This window comes from Leucoraja erinacea, chromosome 13 (assembly GCF_028641065.1).
Source record: "Leucoraja erinacea ecotype New England chromosome 13, Leri_hhj_1, whole genome shotgun sequence".
Classification (NCBI taxonomy): domain Eukaryota; kingdom Metazoa; phylum Chordata; class Chondrichthyes; order Rajiformes; family Rajidae; genus Leucoraja; species Leucoraja erinaceus.
Window position 1 is genome coordinate 3,424,163 of NC_073389.1, and position 21,336 is coordinate 3,445,498.

The following is a 21,336-nucleotide window of genomic DNA, read 5'->3' on the forward strand; positions in this document are numbered from 1 at the left end:
AATCTGGGAATGTATAAGCTTCTAATTTAATACTGTACTACCTTAAAATTATATTTCACATTATGTCAAAGGCTTCCCATCTGTAGTGTAACGGTATGTGTTAATCATCTTGGTAATTTCATGATTGTGCTGAATATATAGGAATATCCTAGACCATCCTAGACTGCAGCATCACAGTTCCATTTTCAAAAGTTAAAAAACAAATGGACAATCTATACATCCCTATTTAAGAATTTCCTGGTTGTTGGACAGAAAATCTAAAATATATTCATGGCAATTTAATAATTTGGTGGGGGGGGGGGGGGGGGGGTCAAGGTCAACTACAGAACGGCAGTGTATAAAATCTCTATCAAACTTACATTGGATTTTGCAATTCATGGCTAATTTATTGAACGTGCAACGTGATAATCGATCCTCAGTATATTGATAATCAGAGGTTTGTCATCACTGCACAAAAATAAAAGAGAATCAAAGTGACATTTTAGAAAACTTTTATTAAATAGTGGATCATACAAATTTGCATGTACCTCTGGCTGTAAGTAACTCAGGGTATGGAACAGAAGATATAATAACAATCTGACTTTTTTTTGTAAAAATAAATCACTGATAGGTGTTTTCGGTTTCAGGTTTTGTTGTACCTATTGATTGGTATAATAATATGTCCACATAGAGCTTATCTTCATTCACCTCCAAACAGGCAGCGTCGCACACTTAAATTAATTCCAGACACAATCCTGTTCAGGAAATAAAAACATTAATATAAGAAAAATAGCCATGTAATATAATTACATGTGATTAAGAAGAAATTACAGTAGTATGTTGTACAATTGCTCCAATATTTCTGTCGGTACTCAATGTATGCTTGAATCAAAGTATCCTCAAACCACTTAATCCCATTCATTTCCATCGGAAGTGCAATCTGGTGCATATTAAAGGTCATTGCGTTTATTCCTTGTAATGAGCATCATCCAGGAATTGAGCTATGGCAAGCAGAAAGCTAAAGAAAAATTGTGTTCTGGGTCACTGATGCTGAAAAGAACAATATTGTAGCTGCTGCCTGTCATAATTTGTTTCTGACACTCAGGTTATTTACTTAATAAAAAGGAAATACTGTTTCAATTTGAAAGCGCATAAGGTGAACTTTATTGAATCGTTCAACATTCAAAATACATTTTTTTGCAGGATCTCAAAGTTACAGCACTACGGAGACCATAAAGAGTGTTACAGACAACAAGTTCAAATAGCTATGTTTGGCTAAAACATAGCAAGAAGCCAGGAGATCATGATCCGCTCCATCAAGCGATGCACTTTGAAAATATGAAAAGGATCAATACTCACCACACATCTCACAAGTGCTGCCTCGTCAGATCTTAAATCCCAATGCCCTCATACATTCTTTGTGAGCTTCAATTAAGTGTTTGCAGTTCTCCTCCCCTTTCTCAATAATACTGGAAATAAATAAAAGTAGGTTGGTTCAAATTACAATAGAAAAACAACCATGGACAATCTAAATGCATCAGTATGCATTTCAGAATGAAACACCCAAATCTTTATATCTTTTCTGCCATCACCTTTTAACATATTTCTTATCCTTTTATACAGTAACTGTGCCTTGTGGGACAGGCTAAGGTCAACAGACAATTAAAAAGCAATGGGTGGGGACAGTTATGTGGAAATTACAAACACATTCAATTTCAACTGTGACCATGATAGGACATATGGAAGGTTAAGGGTTACAGAGTTAAGGAGATAGACTGTAAGGAGTTGACAGCAATTACGTGTTCTCTGCAAGAATAGGAACCATATAAACATTGATGCGGACAATTCAGATTAAACATACAATTTAAAGCATGACAGAGCTGACTGAGGGAATTGGAAACTAATAGAACAAGATAGGATAATGCATTCTGGATGATAAAGTATAATTATTTTCTTTCTATATTCTTCTGTGAGAAACATTGTAGAATACATTATAATACATGCATTTTATAATATTTTATCTTTCTCTCAAAAATGTTATTTGTTGTAAAATAGCTACCACAAATAATCAGCAAGAGTATTCACATCACAAGGTTTATCAGCAAATCAGCAACATATACATTTTTTTTCAAATCACACATCAACAATTATGCAAAAAAAAATTCAGGTAGAGAAATCAATTTTAGCTCACTTCAGTTTCTCCAATTTACAAAGGAAACTTAGATTATCTTAGAATATCCCATTTTTCCTCACACCCACAATCTTTCAGTCATGGCAGCAATCTTATAAATGGCATCAGTCTTCTTTACCCATCACTCACATATCTATCATGTTAATCTGGATCTACTGTAAATAAAATTGATTAATTTCCTGAGAATATACACCAATACTTGAAATATTGTACATTGCAGATTATGAAATAGGAATACCGTATTAAAAGAGCCAAGTGGATCACTGCATTTCATTGTGAGAATAACCACAATTTCTGCAGTCTAAAATTCGAGGGATGGAATCTTATATCTCAAAGGAAAAACTAAGTAAAGACCAATATCATTTAAGTATTATATGAAGCATTTTTTAAAAAAACATCTGCTTTATTTGGTGTATACCACAAGGTGTCCACAACATTGCTGAGCCTCGGCCTCCTCCCAAGGTAACATCTAAATTTACCACCGACAATCATATAACACTACACCACAGGAACAGGCCCTTCAGTCCACGATGTATGTGCAGAATATGATGTCAAGACCAACTCTTATTTGCCAACACATAATCCATATTGCACTGAAGATAGACACAAAATACTGGAGTAACTCAGGGGGACAGGCATCAGCTCTGGAGAGAAGGAATGGGTGATAATTTGGGTCGAGACCCTTCTTCAGACTAGTCAGGTGAAAGGGAAAGGAAAAGGAAACAGCATCTAATATTTTGATTGGGCAGCTTCCAACCCAGTGATATGAGTATTGATTTCTATAACTTCAAGTAACCCCTGCACTCTCTCCCTCCATCCTTCCCCCACCCAAATCGCACCAGGTTCCCGTTCTCACATAACAAGCAACTAACAATGGCCTATTTCCTTTATCATTGTTACTTTTTTGCATTTCTTTCATTCATTTGTTCTATTTCACTAGACATCACTGTCTACATCTCCTCTGCCTCTATCCATATTGCTACATTCCCAGCATATCCATGACATTCTACTTTTCCTGCACAAGGATCTATGTAACATTCTCGGCTCCATCATAGGTGTAGGGTGTCGCTGGCTGGCAGGTTGATGAAATAGTATTCTAATCTACCAGAAGCCTCTCCTGCTTGGTTGTACCCTTACCGGTCACAAGTCTGAAGAAGGGTCTCGACACGAAACGTCATCCATTCCTTCTCTCCAGAGATGCTGCCTGTCCCACTGAGTTACTCCAGCATTTTGTGTCTACCTTTCGATTTAAACCAGCATCTGCTGTTCTATCCTACACAAGATAATATTTGTTGCATAAATATACTTAAACACCATCATCAAAAACAGTATGTCATGGAAATCTGAACATTTTATGTCAAATACCTTCCTCCAGCTGCATCAACACATGTTATTTTTTCTGCAGAACTTCCATTTTGGCCCACTTTCTTAAATAGACGCCATCTTCTGCCATTTTGCAATAATCAAACTTTATTTATCTTCACGTATGTCGTATCAAATAAAGTTGACCTTCGATCAATACTCTTGCACATAGGAAATTGGTGCAGGAGGAGGCCATTCGGCCCTTCAAGCCAGCACCACCATTCATTGTGATCATGGCTGATCGCCCCCAATCAATAACCTCTGCCTATATCCCTACCCACTTCTATTTTGGTCTATTATTTTCCTAACTTCAACCTTCTTTTACATGAATACTCCATGTAGTTTTAGATTTCCCATATACAGTGCCCTCCATAATGTTTGGGACAAAGACCCATCATTTATTTATTTGCCTCTGTACTCCACAATTTGAGATTTGTAATAGAAAAAAAAAAATCACGCGGTTAAAATGCACATTGTCAGATTTTATTAAAGGCCATTTTTATACATTTTGGTTTCACCATGTAGAAATTACAGCTGTATTTATACATAGTTCCCCCATTTCAGGGCACCATGATGTTTGGGACACATGGCTTCACAGGCATTTGTTAATTGCCTCCTTAATGCAATTATAAGGGAGCTCTCAGCACCTAGTCTTTCCTCCAGTATTTCCATCACCGTTGGAAACTTTTATTGCTGTTTATCAACATGAGGACCAATGTTGTGCCAATGAAAGTCAAATAAGCCATTATGTGACTGAGAAAACAAGAATAAAACTGTTGGAGACATCAGCCAAACCTTAGGCTTACCAAAATCAACTGTTTGGAAAATCATTAAGAAGAAAGAGGGCACTGGTGAGCTTTTTAACCGCAAAGGGACTGGCAGGCCAAGGAAGACCTCCACAGCTGATGACAGAATAATTCTCTCTATAATAAAGAAAAATCACCAAACACCTGTCCGACAGATCAGAAACACTCTTCAGGAGTCAGGTGTGGATTTGTCAATAACCACTGTCCGCAGAAGACTTCATGAATAGAAATACAGAGGCTACACTGCAAGATGCAAACCACTGGATAGCTGCAAATATTGGATGGCCAGGTTACAGTTTGCCAAGAAATACTTAAAAGCGCAACCACTGTTCTAGAAAAAGGTCTTGTGGACAGATGAGACAAAGATTAGCATATCAGAGTGCTGGCAAGAGCAAAGTATAGAGGGGAGAAGGAACTCCCCAAGATCTAAAGCATACTGCTTAATTTGTGAAACACAGTGGTGAGGGTGTTATGGCCTGGGCATATATGGCTGTTGAAGGTACTGGCTCACTTATCTTAATTTATGATACAACTGCTGATGGTAGTAGCATAATGAATTCTGAAGTGTATAGACACATCCTATCTGCTCAAGTTCAAACAAATGCTTCACAACCCATTGGCCTACGGTTCATTCTAGAGCAAGACAATGATCCCAAACACTGCTAAAGCAACAAATGAGTTTTTCAAAACTAAAAAATTGTTAATTCTTGAGTGGCCAAGCCATTCACCCGATCTGAACCCAATTGAGCATGCTTTTTATATGCTGGAGAGAAAACTGAAGGGGGCTAGCCCCTAAAACAAGCATAAGCTAAAGATGGCTGCAATACAGGCCTGGCAGAGCATCACCAGAGAAGACACCCAGCAACTGGTGATGTCCATGATTCGCAGACCTCAAGCAGTCATTGTATGCAAAGGATATGCAACAAAATACTAAACATGACTACTTTCATTTACATGACATTGCTGTGTCCCAAACACTATGGTGCCCTGAAATGGGGGGACTATTTATAAACATTGCTGTAATTTCTACAAGGTGAAACCAAAATGTATAAAATATATTATGACAATGTGCACTTTAACCACATGTGATTTTTTTTTATATTACAAATCTCAAATTGTAGAGTGCAGAGGCAAATAAATAAATGATGTGTCTTTGTACCAAACATTATAGAGGGCACTGTAACCAGTATAGTACTGAACAAGTGCCCTTGAATTAAACACGTGATGCGCAATGCCATGGCTGGTCCAAGGTGTCACATACAGTTTGCACCTCTCCGTAAGTAATGATTGGTGTCGCGATCTTGATATTGCTTGGCGTGGAGGAACTTTAAAAAATTCAGAATTATAGAATCCACAGTCATACAATACTTTAACGTATTTCACTTAAAAAAAACGAATACTCTGTTACAATAAATGCCTTGGCAAATATTATTTGCGAAGTTTGGATCCCATCAGATGTCATTGCTTTCCCCAAAACTTGAAGTATGCAGGCTGGCAATGTGAAAACCTATCCATCTAGTGATGAACACGGCATTAAATTAATTCTATTTGGGAAAATATGAAAACTGGAGTCAACTTTAAAGCAGATAAACATTAAGCAGCGAGATGAAGATATAAATAGAGGAAGTAGAAGTGTCACATTACCAGGCATCCCTGACTTTTTTGGTCTCAGGACACGCACAACATGGTTTCAAAGGTTTCTTCTCTTCGGCGTGTCCAGAAGACACCGTCCCCAAGGGTGTTGCCACTGTCAATTCAGACATCTTGGTCTGATGGTATGCTTAATCACTTAATTTATCTTTTCGCACAAATTAATTAATTTATTCCCCTTCCACCTTCAAGCGTCCTAACAGTGACAATTTCAATCCTACGCGACGAGTCTTACAGTGCAATGTCTCTGAGCTTGACCACGGGAATTCTGGGATGCGTAGTTCAATGTGAGACCAAATCTGCAATGAACACTGCGTGCGTGAACTACACATTCCAGAGCACATCGCTCATGAGTTGCACGGATATCCGCGTGTTGCAGCGAGTATGATGATGTTCACTGTTCAGTGATGATACTTGAAGGTGTAATTCTTCTAATTGTATAATGTGCGTTGTTTATTATTTTTCCAAGCAGTGCAAATATAAATTGGAATTATTTTCTGAGAAACATGAAAACTTCTAAAACATGTACCTCTTGTTTATTCTACTCTACGCGTGCACACATGTCAACACACGTACACTGCTTTGCCCCAGGGCAAGATGATTGCCAGCCATTTCTAACCCCCTGCCTATTTGCAGACCGCTCTGTCTGGCCCCAGCCTCCTGCATTGGCAGTGTGAGGCTTGGGTAGCCTACAGCCCACCGGCATGGACATTACCCCAGTCACCCTCCTGATTTAACCGGTTCTTCGTACGCACACCTTTCTTTCCGCACCCCCCATCACCCAATGCCTTTCCCCTCCTTCTGCTCATCATCTGCGTTTACACCCTCTGGGTTCTTTCTTCAGAAATAATTTGGAATAATTCCAGAATAAATCAAGACTGGTGTGGAATGATGAAATACATTTAAAACAAGTAGAGACAAAATAACTCACAAAAAAACATTTGCCAGATGAGATTTGCAAGTTGAGGCAGTACAATAACAACATTTAAAAGACATTTTCACAGATACATGATCAGGAAAGGTTTAGAGGGATTTGGGAGAAATGCGGGAAATTAGAAATAGTTTAGACTAGATTAAGTGGGACCCGTTGGGTACCATGTTCACACGTAGGGCTGGTCCCCCGACGCAATATTCCACCTTTCCACCAGTGGAGGGGGGGGGGGGGGGGGGGGCTATGGAGCACTGGTTTGGATGTTGTTGGCTGCTGGGACTACTGGTCTCCAGAGGGCTAGTATGGACATTGTGGGCCAAATGGATTCTTGGTGTGGCATATCTGGGTGAAATATCAGAGAAATGCACTTTTTCTGGACTTTACCTGGCCTGGCACGGGCCTTTTGGGCCAAAATGCTCCTCCTGGGCTAATACGGGCATTTTGGGCAAAAGGGACTGGTTTCTCGGTTAATAGGGGCCTTGTGGGCCGAAATTAATGGTTTCAGGCAGGCCAAACAACTCATTTCATTTCCATTTCAGGCACAGGGCAGGCCAAATAGCTGAGTGCATTTTCATTTCACTTCCATTGCCATTGCAGTTTCAAGCACAGGGCAGGCCAAACAGCGGGTAGCATTTTCATTTCATTTAAATTGCCATTGCAGAACCAAGTACAGGGCAGGCCAAACAGCTGATTGCATTTTCATTTCATTTCATTGCCATTGCAGTTTCAAGCACAGGGCAGGCCAAACAGCTGATTGCATTTTCATTTCATTTCCATTGCCATTGCAGTTTCAAGCACAGGGCAGGCCAAACAGCTCATTGCATTTTCATTTCATTTCCCTTGCAGTTTCAAGCACAGGGCAGGCCAAATAGCATTCATTTCATTTCCCTTGCATTTTCATTTTTTCATTTCCATTGCCTTGCCATTGCACAGTTTCATTTTCATAAGTAACAAATATTCAAGTACATCAAACTCACAGTTCAGTAGTTCAATAGTCACATTTAATGAGAGTCAAGTTGGACCCCTGGATCCGGGGTTTTATGGTCCTGACCCCCCCCCCCCCCCCCCCCCCCCCCCCCCCCCCAGAAGGGGCGTTATCTTCATCATGGTGATTGACAGGCGAGAGGATTTCAAGGTTTTCTAAACACTCATAACTTTTTTATTTTTCATCGATGGGAAAAATCCTCGGGGCCCGCTCAGCGTAGGACTGTAAGTAAGATGGCCAAAAAACATAGCGATATATGGTAGCGTTTTTTCTAATATCAATATATAACACAGACAGGAAGTGGTCAAGATGACACTTTTAATTATGTGGATGCAGGGATCCATGCTGATCCCTTGTGGACCTCATTAAAGTCTTTGATTCTGTTAGTCAAGAGATCATGCCTCAGAAAAAGCAGCCAATATCATCACAGGCCATGCTCTCATTTCACTGCCACTGTAATGAAGATGGTACAGGAGCCTGAAAACCGTGATCTCCAAGTTCAAGAATAGCCTCTTCCCAGCAACCATCAGGCTCTTGAACACTGCACAACACTAATGTCAGCAACCATGGTGTTGTTTCTTTGGTTCCACAACAAAATTCTGTTTTTGCATTATTATGCTTACTAAATATTACTGTTCCTAATTTATTGCACAACACTCAGTCCAACTCTACCTCAGGAACTATGATAAAACAAAGACAAAATGTTAAAGTAACTCAGCTGGTCAGGCAGCATCTCTGAAGAACGTGGGTAGGTGACGTTTCGGGTCGGGACGTACTTCAAGCTGATTGTAGTGGGGGTAGAAAGCTAGAAGAGAGGTGGGGTGGAAGCAAGGAAGTGCAGTTGCCGGTTTAAAAAAAGAGACACAAGGTGGTGGGGTAATTCAGCAGGTCGGGCAGCATCTCTGGAGAATATGAATAGGTGATGTTTCGGGTTGGGACCCTTCTTCAGAATCTATTTATCAGGAAGAGGGAGGATGTTGTGCTGCTGCAAGTAAGAATTTTATTGTTCCGTTTCAGGACATATTATTTAGGTATGTTGCAAAACCTACCTGAATCGTCGCTGAGAATCTGCCCCAGCCCGTGTGCGCGATTTTGGCGCTGTTTAGAGGGGGCGGGTTTAAAACGCGATTTTTACTAGGCTGTTCCAATTGAAGATGTTCAGCCTAGTAAATCATTAACGAAAAATCGCTGAAAGACCCCGTCGCAAAAGGTATTATTAGTTTTATAGGCCTCGAATAATAGTTATAATAGTTTTAAAATCACTCTCTCAACCCGCGACCTCTCGCAGCCCCAGGGTTTTATAAAGCAAACAATTTAAGGTATGTACCTTATTTTTACATTAAACGGGGCTTCTTAAGACCCCTTTATATAAAGTTTACTATAGCGAGTAGTTCATTTTGGGCTCTTTATATCCCACAGTATTTTTCTGGGCATTTGAGGGCACAAATCCAGCGCAATGTGAACGTTCTAAACCAGCGCGTTCACAGGAACCCACTAGAAAGCTGATTTAAAATGGACTTTGATTTACAGCAAATGAACACTAAATTCCTTCCATTTGGCCTATAAATTGATGTAAATGAGATTTAAAAATCATGTTTTATTGTGAATTATTTGTGAATATTATTTGGACACTTAGGCTATTTAAAAATGTTAATCATTTATTAAGAAATGGATAGATGTTTAGATCTAGTAATTGAAGTTTGAAATTAGCTACAATTGGGTAACTAACTAATTATATGCATTAATTTCAGGTGATCCAAGTAAGATTATTTTATATTTGTTTCAGAATGGTTCAATCTATGATAACTGAAAATTTCATTCAGTTCTCTTAATTTTTAAGAAGGTTATGGACTTTTGACTGTCCATGATCACAGCTTTTTTGTTATGTCCATAGAAAATCAATAGGGAACAAGATGCTAATTTCCGAGTATGAAAATGGCCATCACTTTTTTATTACTTGAGATATGAAAGTGAATTAGGTGTCAAATTAAACTTCTTTTTATGCTTTATCTGATGGGATAAATTGCAGACTTGATTTTTTAAATCTCAAAATTTTGTAACATTGCTATATTATTATTATTTTTTATTATTATTATTATTATTTGTCATTCGAACTTATAAGCATACATTTGAACAAAATGTAATTCCTTACGGGGCTGAGGTGCAAGGTGCATCGTGGTCGATATTGATGTAAGGTGCCAGTGCAGTGCCTGTGTGGGTTTTAGGTGAGGTGTGTGTGTGCGTTGGGGGGGGGGGGGGGGGCGGCGGGGAGTTCATCATTCTAACAACCAGGGGGAAGAAGCTGTTGCACATCATGGTGGTACTGGCCTTGTTGATGCTCCAATACCTCATGCCAGATGACAGAGAGGCAAAGAGTCCATGGGAGGGGTGGGAGGAGTCCGTTATAATGTTGGAGGATTTTCGATGGATGGGAGAGGCAGATGATGTTCTCCGCTGTCCTGACTAATCGCTGCAGGGTCTTCCTGTCTGATGCGGTGCAGTTCCCATACCAGACGGTGATGCAGCTGGTCATGACGCTCTCCATGGTATCTCTGTAGGACATAGAGAGGATGGGTGGGAGAAAACTTGCTCGTTTCAGACTCCTGAGGAAGTACAACCTCTGCTGAGCCCTCCCGGCCAGGTGCGTAGTGTTGAGAGACCAGGAGAGGTCATCAGCGAGGTGCACCCCTAGGAAATTGATGTTGCTCACCTTCTCCACGATGGAGCCATTGATGTGCAGGGGGAGTGGGCAGCCTGCGTTCTCCTGAAGTCTACAATCATCTCTTTGGTCTTGGTGACGTTCAGAGACAGATTGTTGTCTTCGCACCAGTTCACAAGCTGCGCCACTTCCTCTCTGTGCGCAGTCTCATTGTTGTCTCTGATCAGGCCCTCCACTGTAGTGTCATCTGTGAATTTGATTACTTGGTTGATGTTGTGTTTGGCAGCACACTCATGTGTAAGTAGTGGGAATAGTAGTGGACTAAGCACACAGCCTTGGGGAGCTTCAGTGTTCAGGATGATGGTGTTTGAGCTGTTGTTGCCAACACGGACTGACCGTGGTCGATGTGTTAAGAAGTCCAGGATCCAGTTGTAGAGGGGGTATTGAGGCCGAGCAGGGAGAGCTTCCCCACTAACTTCTGAGGGATGATTCAGATTCAGATTCAATTGTCATTGTCAGTGTTCAGTACAGAGACAACGAAATGCAGTTAGCATCTCCCTGGAGAGCGACATAGAATATGATTTCAATAAATAAATCTATTTACATGCATACAGTCATAGTGTTTTTCCTGTGGGAGGAGTGTCCAGCGGAGGTGTGGGTGATTGGCAGTCACCGAGGTACAGTGTTGAGTAGTGTGACAGCCGCAGGGAAGAAGCTGTTCCTGGACCTGCTGGTCCGGCAACGGAGAGACCTGTAGCACCTCCCGCATGGTAGGAGGGTAAACAGTCCATGGTTGGGGTGAGAGCAGTCCTTGGCGATGCTGAGCGCCCTTCGCAGACAACGCTTGCTTTGGACAGACTCAATGGAGGGGAGCGAGGAACCGGTGATGCGTTGGGCAATTTTCACCACCCTCTGCAGTGCTTTCCGGTCGGAGACAGAGCAGTTGCCATACCATACTGTGATACCGTTAGTAAGGATGCTCTCGATGGTGCAGCGGTAGAAGTTCACCAGAATCTGAGGACACAGATGGACCTTCTTCAGTCTCCTCAAGAAGAAGAGATGCTGGTGAGCCTTCTTGACCACAGTTGAGGTATTGTGGGTCCAAGAGAGGTCATCGGAGATGTTGACCCCCAGGAACCTGAAGCTGGAAACACATTCCATCTCCGTCCCGTTGATGTGGGTGGGGGTGTGTGTGCCGCCCCTAGACTTCCTGAAGTCTACAATGAGCTCCTTGGTCTTCTTGGAGTTAAGGGCCAGGTTGTTGTCAGCGCACCATGCTGCTAGGAGCTGGACCTCCTCCCTATAGGCCGACTCATCGTTGTTGCTGATGAGGCCAATCACCGTTGTATCATCTGCATTCTTGATGATGATGTTAGTACCATGTACAGGTGTGCAGTCGTAGGTGAAGAGGGAGTAGAGGAGGGGGCTCAGCACACAGCCCTGTGGAACGCCGGTGTTCAGGGTGAGGGTTGAAGAGGTGTGCTTGTCTAACCTAACAGACTGGGGTCTGTTGGTTAGAAAGTCCAGTATCCAGTTGCAGAGGGAGGGGTCGATGCCCAGGTTACCGAGTTTGGTGATCAGTTTAGAGGGTATAATGGTGTTGAATGCTGAGCTGTAATCGATGAACAGCATTCTTACGTAAGTGTCTCTGTTGTCGAGGTGGGAGAGGGCGGAGTGAAGTACCGTTGAGATGACATCCTCCGTACTCCTGTTCTTGCGGTAGGCAAACTGATAGGGATCCAATGTGGGGGGTAGGCAGCCTTTGAGGTGTGTCAGGACCAGCCTCTCGAAGCACTTGGTGATGATGGGGGTAAGTGCAACTGGGCGGAAGTCGTTGAGGCTTGCCGCAGTGGAGTGTTTTGGTACCGGCACGATGGAGGTGGTTTTAAGGCACGTGGGGACAACTGCTTGGGCAAGTAACAGGTTGAAGATGTCAGTCCAGACGTCTGTCAGCTGCGCAGCACAGGCCCCGAGGACGCGCCCGGGGATGCCGTCAGGGCCAGCAGCCTTACGTGCATTAGTCCTACTCAGTGCCATGTACACGTCGTAGGGGGTGAGTGTGAGGGGTTGGTGATCAGCAGGGAGCACAGCCTTGATGGCTGTCTCTAGATTGTCCCTGTCGAAGCGGCCATAGAAGTGGTTAAGCTCCTCAAGGAAGGAGGCGTCGCTGGATGTGGGGGTGGTATTGGTGGGTCTATAGTCCGTGATGGCCTGGATACCTTGCCGCATGCGTCGGGGGTCGGAGTTGTTGTTGAAGTGCTCCTCAATCCTGAGCTTATGGCAGTGCTTGGCCTTCTTGATGCCCCTCTTCAGATTAGCCCTGGATGAACTGTACGCTCGAGCATCGCCTGACCTGAAAGCGGTGTCCCGTGCTTTCAGCAGTAGCCTGACCTCGCTGTTCATCCATGGCTTCTGATTCGGGAATATGGTCACACGTTTGAGGGAGGTGACACTATTAATGGTGGAGTTTATAAAGTACAGAACAGAGGATGTGTAGGAATCAATGTCCGTGTGGGAGTCAAGGGTGGCCTGGGCTGCAAACGCCTTCCAGTCAGTGTTTCCAAAACACTGCTGAAGTGTGGAGTCCGCTTACTCTGACAAGACTTTAACTGTCTTCGCAGTGGGTTTAACCCGTCTGATGAGTTGGGAGTACTTAGGGAGCAGGAACAATGAGAGGGGATCAGACTGACCAAGGTGGGGGAGGGGGACGGCTTTGTAAGCTTCAGCCATGTTAGTTTTAGATTTAGATTTAGATTCGTTTATTGTCATTCAGACCTTTCGGTTGGAACAAAATTTTGTTTCCCTGCAGTCATACATATAATTTCAAAAATGACAAAAACACACAATCAACACAAATTTAACATCCACCACAGTGAGTTCACCAAACACCTCCCCACTGTGGTGGAAGGCAAAATCTTAAATCTTAATCTGTCTCTTCCCTCTTTGTTCTCCCTCTGCGCCGATGCGACGGTTCAAACTCGTCGCTGCCTCCGCCACAGCTCCAAGGCCGAGTCGGGTCTCTGCTGCCGCTACCTCCGCCACAGCTTCGGGGCCGAGTCAGGTCGCCGCTACCGCTGCTGCCACTGCTGCAGCCGCTGCCGCCGCCACAGCTCCAGGGCCGAGTCGGGTATCCGCTGCTGCTGCCTCCGTCACAGCTTCGGGACCGAGTCGGGTCTCCGCTACCGCTGCTGCTGCCGCTGCCACAGCTCCAGGGCCGAGTCGGGTCTCCGCTGCTGCTGCCGCTGCTACAGCTTCGGGGCCGAGTCGGGTCTCCGCAGCTGCTGCCGCTGCTACAGCTTCGGGGCCGAGTCGGGTCTCTGCTGCTGCTGCCGCCGCCGCCACAGCTTCGGTGCCGAGTCGGGTCTCCGCCGCTGCTGCCGCCGCTACAGCTCCGATGCCGCCAGCTCCGTCATTAGGCCTCGGCGCAGACGGGGACGGGGAATACGACCGATGACCGAAGTGTAAACTTTGTCGTGTCTTGTCTACTCTAGTGGCGAAGGAGACATGTTGGTGGAATTTGGGGAGTACAGTCTTCAGGTTGGAGTGATTGAAGTCACCCGCAACAATGAAGGCTGCCTCGGGGTTGTGAGTCTGTTGTTTGCTAATGGCAGTATGCAGCTCTTTCATTGCAAGCTTGGCATTAGCATCAGGAGGGATATAGGCTGCAGTCACAACAGTGGAGGTAAACTCTCTGGGCAGATAGAACGGTCTGCATCTAACCAAGAGGAACGCAAGGTTAGCTGAGCAGTGACTCTCGATGATGGTGGAGTCTGTGCACCATGCTTTATTTACATAAATGCACAGACCCCCACCTCTGGTCTTACCGGAGTCTGTTGTCCTGTCCGCTCGGAGTAAATGACGCCCCATTAGCTGGATGGCGCTATCAGGAACGTCGATGTTGAGCCAAGTTTCCATGAAGGTCAGGATGTTGCAGTCTTTGGTCCAGTTGTGGGAGGTGATCCTTAGCCGGAGTTCGTCCATTTTGTTTGCCAGTGAGCGCACGTTGGCGAGGAATCGCTAGCCTGTGTGGGGCTAGCTCTAACCTGGCCTTTAACCCACCTCTGCGTCCCCGGCGGTGCTTTCGTACACGTCGCCATCTGTTGGTGCTTCCGGTCGGCCGAGCTGGCTTGGAGCGCGCTGGTGTTCTGCCGCTCCGTTGCTCCGCGCCTCCGGTGGCGGTCTCCAGCCCCGCGGCTCTGCTGGCGGTCTCCAGCCCCGCGGCTCCGCTGGCGTTCTCCAGCCCCGCAGCTCCGCTGGCGTTCTCCAGCCCCGCTGCTCCGGTGGCGGTCTCCAGCCCCGCGGCTCCGCTGGAGTTCTCCAGCCCCGCGGCTCCGCTGGCGTTCTCCAGCCCCGCGGCTCCGCTGGCGTTCTCCAGCCCCGCGGCTCCGCTGGCGTTCTCCAGCCCCGCGGCTCTGCTGGCGTTCTCCAGCCCCGCTGCTCCGGTGGCGTTCTCCAGCCCCGCGGCTCCGCTGGCGTTCTCCAGCCCCGCGGCTCCGCTGGCGTTCTCCAGCCCCGCGGCTCCGCTGGCGTTCTCCAGCCCCGCGGCTCCGCTGGCGTTCTCCAGCCCCGCTGCTCCGGTGGCGTTCTCCAGCCCCGCTGCTCCGGTGGCGGTCTCCAGCCCCGCGGCTCCGCTGGAGTTCTCCAGCCCCGCTGCTCCGCTGGCGTTCTCCAGCCCCGTGGCTCCGCTGGCGTTCTCCAGCCCCGCGGCTCCGCTGGCGTTCTCCAGCCCCGCTGCTCCGGCTCTCCTGCGTTCTCCAGCCCCGCGGCTCCGCTGGCGTTCTCCAGCCCCGCTGCTCCGCTGGCGTTCTCCAGCCCCGCGGCTCAGCTGGTGTTCTCCAGCCCCGCTGCTCCGGTGGCGTTCTCCAGCCCCGCGGCTCAGCTGGCGTTCTCCAGCCCCGCGGCTCTCCAGGCTGGCGTTCTCCAGCCCCGCGGCTCCGGTGGCGTTCTCCAGCCCCGCGGCTCTGCTGGCGTTCTCCAGCCCCGCGGCTCCGGTGCTCCGTTGCTCTGACGAGCTCAGGAGCGAGACGGAGATCGCCCAGAAAGTTGTTGCAGCCGCAGGAACCGAAGTCCAGAAGTTCCTGTCGGCTGTACGAAAGGGATACAAGACTGCTCCGTGTGAGCAGCCTTGAGACAGGTAGGGGAATTGTCGCTATTTCTCCAATTCTTGGGAGACACAGGGCGTCGCGATGTGCCCGTGCCGCCGCCATTTTGATTAGCATTTAGGATGATCGTGTTGAATGCCGAGCTGAAGTCAATTAATAGCATTCTAGCGTATGTGTTTTTTTGTTGTCTTTGTGGGAGAGGACTGCATGGAGGATGGAGGAGATGGCGTCCTCTGTTGAGCGGTTAGGGCGGGATGCAAACTGGTGGGGATCTAGTGAGGTTGGGAGGCTATTCTTGATGTGTCCCATGACTAACTGTTCGAAGCACTTCATCGCGATGGGGGTCAGTGCCATGGGACAATAAACATTGAGGCAGGAGACATTACTTTTTTGGCACCAGGACGATGGTGGCGGCTTTGAAGCAGGTGGGGACGGTAGCCTGGCTCAGGAAGATGTTGAAAATGTCTGTGAGGACATCCGCCAGCTGGTTAGCACATTCCTTGAGCACACGACCAGGTATGTTGTCTGGCCCTAGGGCTTTCCATAGGTCGACCCTAGTTAGGGCTCTCCACACGTGGGCTGAATCCAGGATTATTATCTGTCCCTCGGGAATAGGGGTTGACTGCCTCCCAGGCATGGTGTTAAGCACCTCAAAGCGCGCATAAAAGTCTGTCTGGAAGGGAGGCATCGCTGTTGTTACAATACTTACCTTCAGCGGCGCTGCATTTCTGCCAATGGCCTTGTGCGCGATTTTGGCGCGTTTGAGGGGGGGTGCGGGGTAAAAACGTATTTTTTTTCCGACCTGGTCCTGAATTATATTTGGTTGGAATGCAAGATGTTGCTAAAGAATCGTTTCGACGGCCGTTCTGTGTGTTTTTAAAAAACATTTGCCCGACAAGTTAATCGCTGGAGTGATTTTAAAATCAGCTTCTGAAGCCATCAATGCCGACAACGGGGCTGGATTTTATGAAGGGGACAGGTAAAAGAAAGTAGTTTATTTTTATGTATAAAAGCGTTTCTTAAGATGTATTTAATTCACATTTTAAGTTGCGAAACGGTAATTTAGTCTCCGAACGAACCGGCAGTGTATTTGCTGCCGATATGGGGGACTAAATCACCGTACCTCAATGTTCCAAATGGTCCCGTTCCAGAAAATCCCACTCACAAGCTGATTTAAATGGCCATTAATTTTCAGGTATTAAACATTAAATTCCTTCCATTTGGCCTATAAACCTATGACAATGAGATTTAAAAATGATGTTATATTGTGAATTCTTGTGTGAATGTTATTTGGACACTTAGGCTATTTAAAAATGTTAATCTATTCTTAAGAACTGGATAGATGTTTAGATCGAGTAATTGAATTTTGTAATTAGCTACAATTAGGTAAGTAACTAATTATATGCTTTAATTTCAAGTCACCTAAGTAAGATTGTTTCATATTTGTTTCAGAATGCTTCAATCTATAATAACTGAACATTTATTTCAGTTCTCTTAAATTTTAAGAAAGGTATGGGCTTTTAAATGTTCTCGATCACAGCTTTTGTGTTAAGTCAATGAAAAAGCAATAGGGAACAAGATGCCAATTTCCGAGTATGAAAATGGCCATAACTTTTTTAATACTGAAGATATGAAAGTGAATTAGGTGTCAAATTAAACTTCTTTTTATGCTTTATCTGATGGGATAAATTGAAGACTTGATTTTTGAAATCTCAACATTTTGTAACATTGCTACATTGTGTTTTTATTTGTAAACCAGCATCTGTGGTTACTTGTGTCCTCAGCAACTATGTTCTTCCACAGGCTGTAGACTTTGTATTTCGCAATATTATGGTATTTAATATCTTGTATTATCGAGTGTTATATACTTATCGGTACCGTATTACAGGGCTGCCAACTCTCATGCTTTGAGCGTGAGAATCACGCCCTCAAGCAAACTCTCACGCCCTCACGCTGATCAGAAATTTCTCACGCTCTGTGGTGAGAAATTCTGTGATCAACGAAAATTTCAAAACTCGGATAAACTGCATGGTCCGCGGGTGTTGGAGAGCCGGGGCTGATGGAGGGATGGGAGCAGAACCAGCGGCAGGAACAGATGCGGGGAGCCGGGACTGGCGAGTGTTTGCCGGGCAGTCGAGTGTTTGCGGGACTGACGAGTCGCTCGCTGCAGCTCTGGCCATGGAGCACAGTGCAAGTCCCGGGCCGTCGGGGGCGTTGCACCTCTGCCGCTGCCGCGAGAGTCTCGGTGCCGGGACAGACTCTCAAAGGGAGGTGGGGAGAGAGAGAGAGAGAGAGGGGGAAGGCGACAGTGGGTAGAGAGAGAGGGGGTGAGAGGAGAGAGACAGAGGGGGAGTGAATGGAGAGAGAGAGAGGGAGAGGGGGGAGTGAGAGAGAGGAGGGAGAGAGAGGTACGGGGGGGTGGGGGAGAGGGGTGCCAGTGAGAGAAGGGGATAGAGAGAGAGGGGGTGGAGAGGAGAGGGTAGGAGAGAATGGGAAAGAGAGAGGGGTGGTAAAAGAGAGAGGGGGAAGAGGGGGAGAGGGGGAAAGAGAAAAACGGGGGAAAGAGAGAGAGAGATGGGTGCAAAGAGAAAGAGGAGATAGAGACAGAGGAGAAAGAGAGAGGGGGGAGAGAGCCGGGGGAGAGTGAGGTGAGGGAGAGAGGGGGGGGAGGGAGGAGAGAGAGAGAGGAGAGAGAGATGAGAGAGAGAGAGAGAGAGAGAGAGGGGAGAGTGTGTGGAGAGGGAGAGAGGGGGATATAGAGAGGGGGGGAGAAAGAGAGAGAGAGAGAGAGAGAGAGGGAGGGGGGAGAGAGAGAGGGGGGAGAGAGAGAGTGTGGGGGAGAGAGAGTTAGGGGAGAGAGAGGGCAGAGAGAGAGTTAGGGGAAAGAGAGGGGAGAGAGAGTTAGGGGAAGAGAGGGAGAGAGGGGGAGAGAGAGGGAGTGAGGGGGGAGAGAGAGAGGAGAGAGAGAGAGTGAGGTGGGAGGGAGAGGGGAAGAGAGAAAGGGAGAGAGAAGAGAGAGGGAAGGGGAGATAGTGAGGGGGAGACGGGGAGAGAGGAGAGAAAGAGGGAGAGAGGAGAGAGGGGAAAGAGAGGGGGAGGGGAGAGATAGAGGGGTAGAGACAGGGGGGTTGAGAGGAGAGAGAGCGGAAGAGAGGGGGGAGAGAGAGTCTCTGTGCCGAATTCGCCCAGGTGACCGGCATGGATCAGGCTGCGGCTCGGTACATCCTGGAGGACAACCAGTGGCTGCTGGAAGTAAGTACCAAGCACTGGGTAGAAACGGAGGAAGATAGTGGACTTCAAATGGGGGTGGTTGGTGATAGCATCCTGCTTGCCTGCCATGATCATATTGAATGCCAGTGCTGGCTTGAAGGGCCGATGGCCTATTCCTGCACCTATTTTCTATGTTTCTATGCTTGAGTATATGGTAATAAAACTCGATCACTTGATTTTGAAGCATTCATGCATGGTGGAGGTATAATGTCGCCATAGAGTGATACAGTGTGCAAACAGGCCCTTCGGCGCAACTTGCCCACACCCGCCAACATGTCCCAGGTACACAAAAATGCTGGAGAAAGTCAGCGGGTGCAGCAGCATCACAAAAATGCTGGAGAAACTCAGCGGGTGCAGCAGCATCCCAGCTACGCTACCTGCTTTTAGTCCCTATCTCCAAACCTGTCCTATCCATGTATCAGTCTAACTTTTTCTTAAATGTTGGGATGGTCCCTGCCTTAACTACCTCCTCTGGCAGCTTGTTCCATACACCCATCACCCTCTGTGTGGATAAAGTTACCCCTGAAAAAGTCACCTCTTAAAAATACTTCATACAAAAAACATTGAAATCATACTTCTACAGTGCATTAAAACATGATTTTAATACATCAAATTTCAAAATGTTCCTACCCTGGGAGGGGAGACACCCTTCTTCCACACCCTCTCCCCACTCGGTTGCTCCACTCCCTCACCGGGTACCCCCAAGGCCATTGATCAGTGATCGCACAGCATCCTCCCTTTCAAAAACGCTCCAATCCAATTTAAAGCATATATATTGCATTCAAGTGTGAGTTAAAAGACTCGCTACAGTATGCACCATATTGCACAATTTCAAGCTGAAAAATGCAAACGTACCGTACCAATGGGAGGGGGACAACCCTCCTTCCCCCCTGGTCGCTATGCTCCGTCAGGCTTGGTCTCTCGCAATTTCTCACTCCCAACTCTCACCCAATGTTGGCAGCCCTGCTTATTATGTTTCTAGGTCTGTCAAGCTACAGCAAATAAGAAATTCCCTTCCGTTGTCGATACTTACAACTAAATACCCTTGACTTGACACCTCTCTGATGATTGCTGACGCCAATCAACTCACCATAATTAGTAGGTATGTTGCAAAGCCTACCTGAAGCGTCGCTGAAAATCTGTCCCAGCCCATGTGCGCGATTTTGGCGCCGTTTAGAGGGGGGCGGGTTTAAAACGCGATTTCCCCTAGGCTGTTCAAATCGAGGATGTTCAGCCTAGTTAATTATTAACGAACAATCGCTGGAAGATTCCGTCGCTTTAGCTATTATTACTTTTAAGAGCTTTATCTAGTTGTTGTAGTAGTTTAAAAATTAACCTCTAAACCCCCGACCGCCGGCAACCGGCCAGATCTCATACAGGGGACAACAGAAGGTAGGCTGTTTATTTTTACATTAAAAAGGGCTTCTTAAGATCCCTTTATACAAAGTTTAATGTTGCGAGTAGCTCATTTTGGCCCCATTATATCCCGCAGTATTTTTTTGGGCATTTGAGGGCACAAATCCACCGCAATGTGAACGTTCTAAACCAGCGCGTTCACAGGATCCCACTAGAAAGCTGATTTAAATTGACTTAAATTTACAGCAATTGAACACTAAATTCCTTCCATTTGGCCTATAAATTAATGTCAATGAGATTTAAAAATAATCATGTTTTATTGTGAATTATTTGTGAATATTATTTGGACACTTAGGCTATTTAAAAATGTTAATCATTTATTAAGAAATGGATAGATGTTTAGATCTAGTAATTGAAGTTTGAAATTAGCTACAATTGGGTAACTAACTAATTATATGCTTTAATTTCAGGTTATCCCAGCAAGATTGTTTTATATTTGTTTCTGAATGCTTCAATCTATGATAACTGAAAATTTCATTCAGTTCTCTTAATTTTTAAGAAAGTTATGGGCTTTTGACTGTCCACGATCACAGCTTTTTTGTTATGTCCAAAGCTCCTCTATAGGGTGATTTCACTAAAGGTCACTGGAGCGTAGATCCGCACCCACGTGACCAAAATTCTCATGTGGAGGACACTCGAGGGTTCGGTACATGTTAGTGGATGGGAAAAAACGCATTTTCCCACCCGTTAAAAACATAGAAAACGGCGAGGTTGTGAGCTGCAATTTACTGTGCCAGTCGGGGTGACCATGAGGCACAGCTACCTAGATTTACAGGGGGAAAAAAAGATAGCAAGTAAGGTAAATTCAAGAGGGAACTGAAGGTGCCAAACCGACGGAAATGAACAGCTGACATTTGCCGTGGATATTTACAGGTCCAAAATATCGGGAATTATCGCGTTTGCTCACTGAATTTATCAAAAGTAAGTTAATAATGCCTTACTTTTGATGAAATTCAGCGAGCAAACGCGATAATTCCCGATATTT

The 21,336-nt window shown here is 45.6% G+C and overlaps 1 protein-coding gene across 1 annotated transcript; it reads right to left on the bottom strand.

Moving 5' to 3' along the window:
* Nucleotides 1–474: 474 nt before the first annotated feature.
* On the bottom strand, nucleotides 475–6,262 carry LOC129702544 (cytochrome c oxidase copper chaperone). Its single transcript, XM_055644297.1, has 3 exons — nucleotides 5,983–6,262; nucleotides 1,339–1,448; nucleotides 475–734 (listed from the first exon to the last, which is right to left on the bottom strand). Exons 1-2 carry the CDS (start codon nucleotides 6,099–6,101, stop codon nucleotides 1,364–1,366), a joined length of 204 nt encoding a protein of 67 aa, XP_055500272.1. The 5' UTR covers nucleotides 6,102–6,262; the 3' UTR covers nucleotides 475–734; nucleotides 1,339–1,363.
* Between the last annotated feature and the right edge of the window lie 15,074 nt (nucleotides 6,263–21,336).

Bases quoted from the DNA above. Each gene is read 5' to 3' on its own strand.
- LOC129702544 (XM_055644297.1), bottom strand. From the start codon at position 6,101: ATGTCTGAATTGACAGTGGCAACACCCTTGGGGACGGTGTCTTCTGGA. The intron at 1,449-5,982 runs GTAATGTGACAC...ATTTATTTCCAG, and splicing joins AAAAAAGTCAGGGATGCCTG to TATTATTGAGAAAGGGGAGG.